This window comes from Otolemur garnettii, unplaced genomic scaffold, assembly GCF_000181295.1.
Source record: "Otolemur garnettii isolate 467f Iridium unplaced genomic scaffold, OtoGar3 scaffold00079, whole genome shotgun sequence".
Lineage (NCBI taxonomy): Eukaryota > Metazoa > Chordata > Mammalia > Primates > Galagidae > Otolemur > Otolemur garnettii.
The window spans coordinates 6,863,503-6,865,882 of NW_003852474.1; the positions used below are offsets into that span (position 1 = coordinate 6,863,503).

A 2,380-nucleotide genomic window follows, 5' to 3' on the forward strand; every position below is an offset into this window, starting at 1 on the left:
GCTGCAGCAGCACCACCGCCTGTTTGAGGAAGAGTGGCAAAAGCAGGAGCAGGAAGAGGATGAGCAGGAGACAGCGGCCTTGTTGGAGGAAGCTAGAAAAAGAAGACTGCTGGAAGACTCAGACTCTGAGGATGATGCTGCTCCTCCCCCACCCAGGCCTGCCCTGCAGCCCAGCCCCACTGCCATCCTGGACGAGGCCCTAAAGGCCAAGAGGAGAATGGAGATCTGGGAGCAGAGCATCAGTAGTCTTAGCAGGCCTTGGCTGTCTGGCCTGGTGGTGAAGAAGAAGACAAAGGCAGGTGCAGATCAAAACACTGGGCAGGGCCAGGTATATACGTAAAATGCCTATATGCCTCTGGCCAAAAAAGCCATTTGAGAGAGAGCAGTGAAAAGACTTTGTGCAGGCATACTTGTGAGAAACTGAGGCAGAATCCCATGTGGCCAGGTTGATTGTGGGCCTAACATGACCAAGGCTTTGGCTGGAATGGCATTTCCAGAGATGTCCAGACTGCGTTAAGGAATTAAGGTTAACTTTATAAGGACAATAAAAAAGCCCTTTGGAAAACTGGCCAGATACCCATCAGTGACATTTCCTGATCTGTGGTAAGTAACAAAGGTCACTTGCTGATGGGTCCAGGAATGGAAATGTGCTTGGGGACCTCAAGAGAAGAGGAATTTACCCAATGCATACAGGTATCTAATGGCACAGATAAAACCTGGGCTCATGAAAGGCTTTTGAGACGTCCAGCCTGAAAATTCCTTATAAAAGTTTCCAGCAATAAAACCCTGCCTTAAGGCCTACATGGGAGCAGAGGTTTGCACACAAATTCCTGTATGCCCAAGAAGTTTCTATATGCCTTGTTTAAAGATTTGAAGTAACAGCCTCAAACAGCAAGGCCAGCAAGGCCAGGTATTCAATCTACCTTGTTCCTCTATAGCCTTAGGCTCCATCAGATAAGAACAAAAAAAGTAATGACTGACAATATATTCTCCATTAAGTTATGTTAAACCAGGTTATGTTGAAAGGGTTATGCTTAAAGGTGTATGTTGGGTGGATTATCAGATTACTAGGGAGGAGCTACTTACAGGGCGGGTGGCCACAAGATATTCAAATGGATTAATGAAGTCATTGATGTCCAATGCACATGTGCAGAGGGATTGTAATGAATATTAATGAGGTCATTGCTGTATAGTGCGCATGCACAAGATTGACTATATAAACAAAAAGTGAATAATGAAAGGTCTCCATTTTGCCTGAGCGAGCAGATGGTCACCTTTATTTAAGACACAGTTTCAATAAGCATGTTTAGTCTCTGCGACATCACTTTTCCGTGAGACCGTTACTGCAACAAGGTGACACTAGGCACCCTGCAGAGCAGGAAGGTAGCTGACCCCTTATCACCTGCCACCTCCTCCCTGAAACAGCTGGGTGTGTATCTGGACAGTGATGATAGCAATGGCAGCAACTAAGCCATGTCAAGGGTCACAAGACCAAAGACCAGTTTCAGCCCATCGGATGCTGGAGTTGCTGGCAGTCAGAGCAGGTAGCCTTGGCACTGACCAGATCCAAAAGGGATAAGCAGCAGCTTGGCAGGGCCAGCAAGCTCTTCAGCCGGGACTCAGTTTCCCTCCTACCCACACCAGCCCTGCAGCACCACAGGGACCCCTGCCCCTTCGGCCCCACCTGGACCTGTGCTGAGGGCTAGGGCATCCTTGGAGCATATCTCTTCCTCCAAGGTGATTTTAAGGTCCTCTCTGGGACACTGCTGGACATCTTGGGCACATTTGGGGCATGTGGGTACACCCACTCACCCCCAACAGAGTCCATCCCTTCCCTCCATGGAACTGTCTGGAACCAATAAAAGGAATCCACCTTAAAAAAAAAAAATGGTCCCTAACTCAAACATCTCACCTGCTCCTTCCTCATTTCACATGGGATGATAGCATAAAGGATTTCCTGCTGTGAAGTGCCCTCTGGGGAGACAAGAAGCTGGGCTTGGATAAGTGTCCCCCATCCCTGGATGGAGAAAGGCTTGCACATGTTGTGGCTCCATAGTGTTGGTCAGTCTCTTTGAGGGCCAGACAGGGGGAAGTGCTCACAAGAACTGCCTGCACATAAGGGACAGTTGGCCTGGGTTGCCATACCAGTGGGAGAAGTCAACATTGTCAGACTCAGAATGAATTTGAATCAAGGACTGGTGGAAATGGCTTCTTAGTACTAATATGCAATAATTGGATCACTGGCTACATCAAATGGAAGATCATGATTATTATCAGAAAGAGCCCATATCTTATCAAATAAATCAAAGGTGATGCTATTATGGCCCCTTTCTGAGTTTTTTAGAGGACTCTGAGGGATGTGCCTTGTTCTGGTTTCAGT

The 2,380-nt window shown here is 47.6% G+C and overlaps 1 protein-coding gene across 1 annotated transcript in view; it reads left to right on the forward strand.

The window, feature by feature from the left end:
• Positions 1 to 1,470, forward strand: part of LOC100961016 (coiled-coil domain-containing protein 94-like) — a 1,972-nt gene extending 502 nt beyond the window's left edge. Inside the window, 2 exon segments of the mRNA XM_023515840.1 lie at positions 1 to 328; positions 1,354 to 1,470. The exon segment at positions 1 to 328 is cut by the window's left edge and continues 193 nt beyond it. Coding sequence (XP_023371608.1) covers positions 1 to 328; positions 1,354 to 1,470 — 445 coding nt within the window.
• Positions 1,471 to 2,380: the final 910 nt, after the last annotated feature.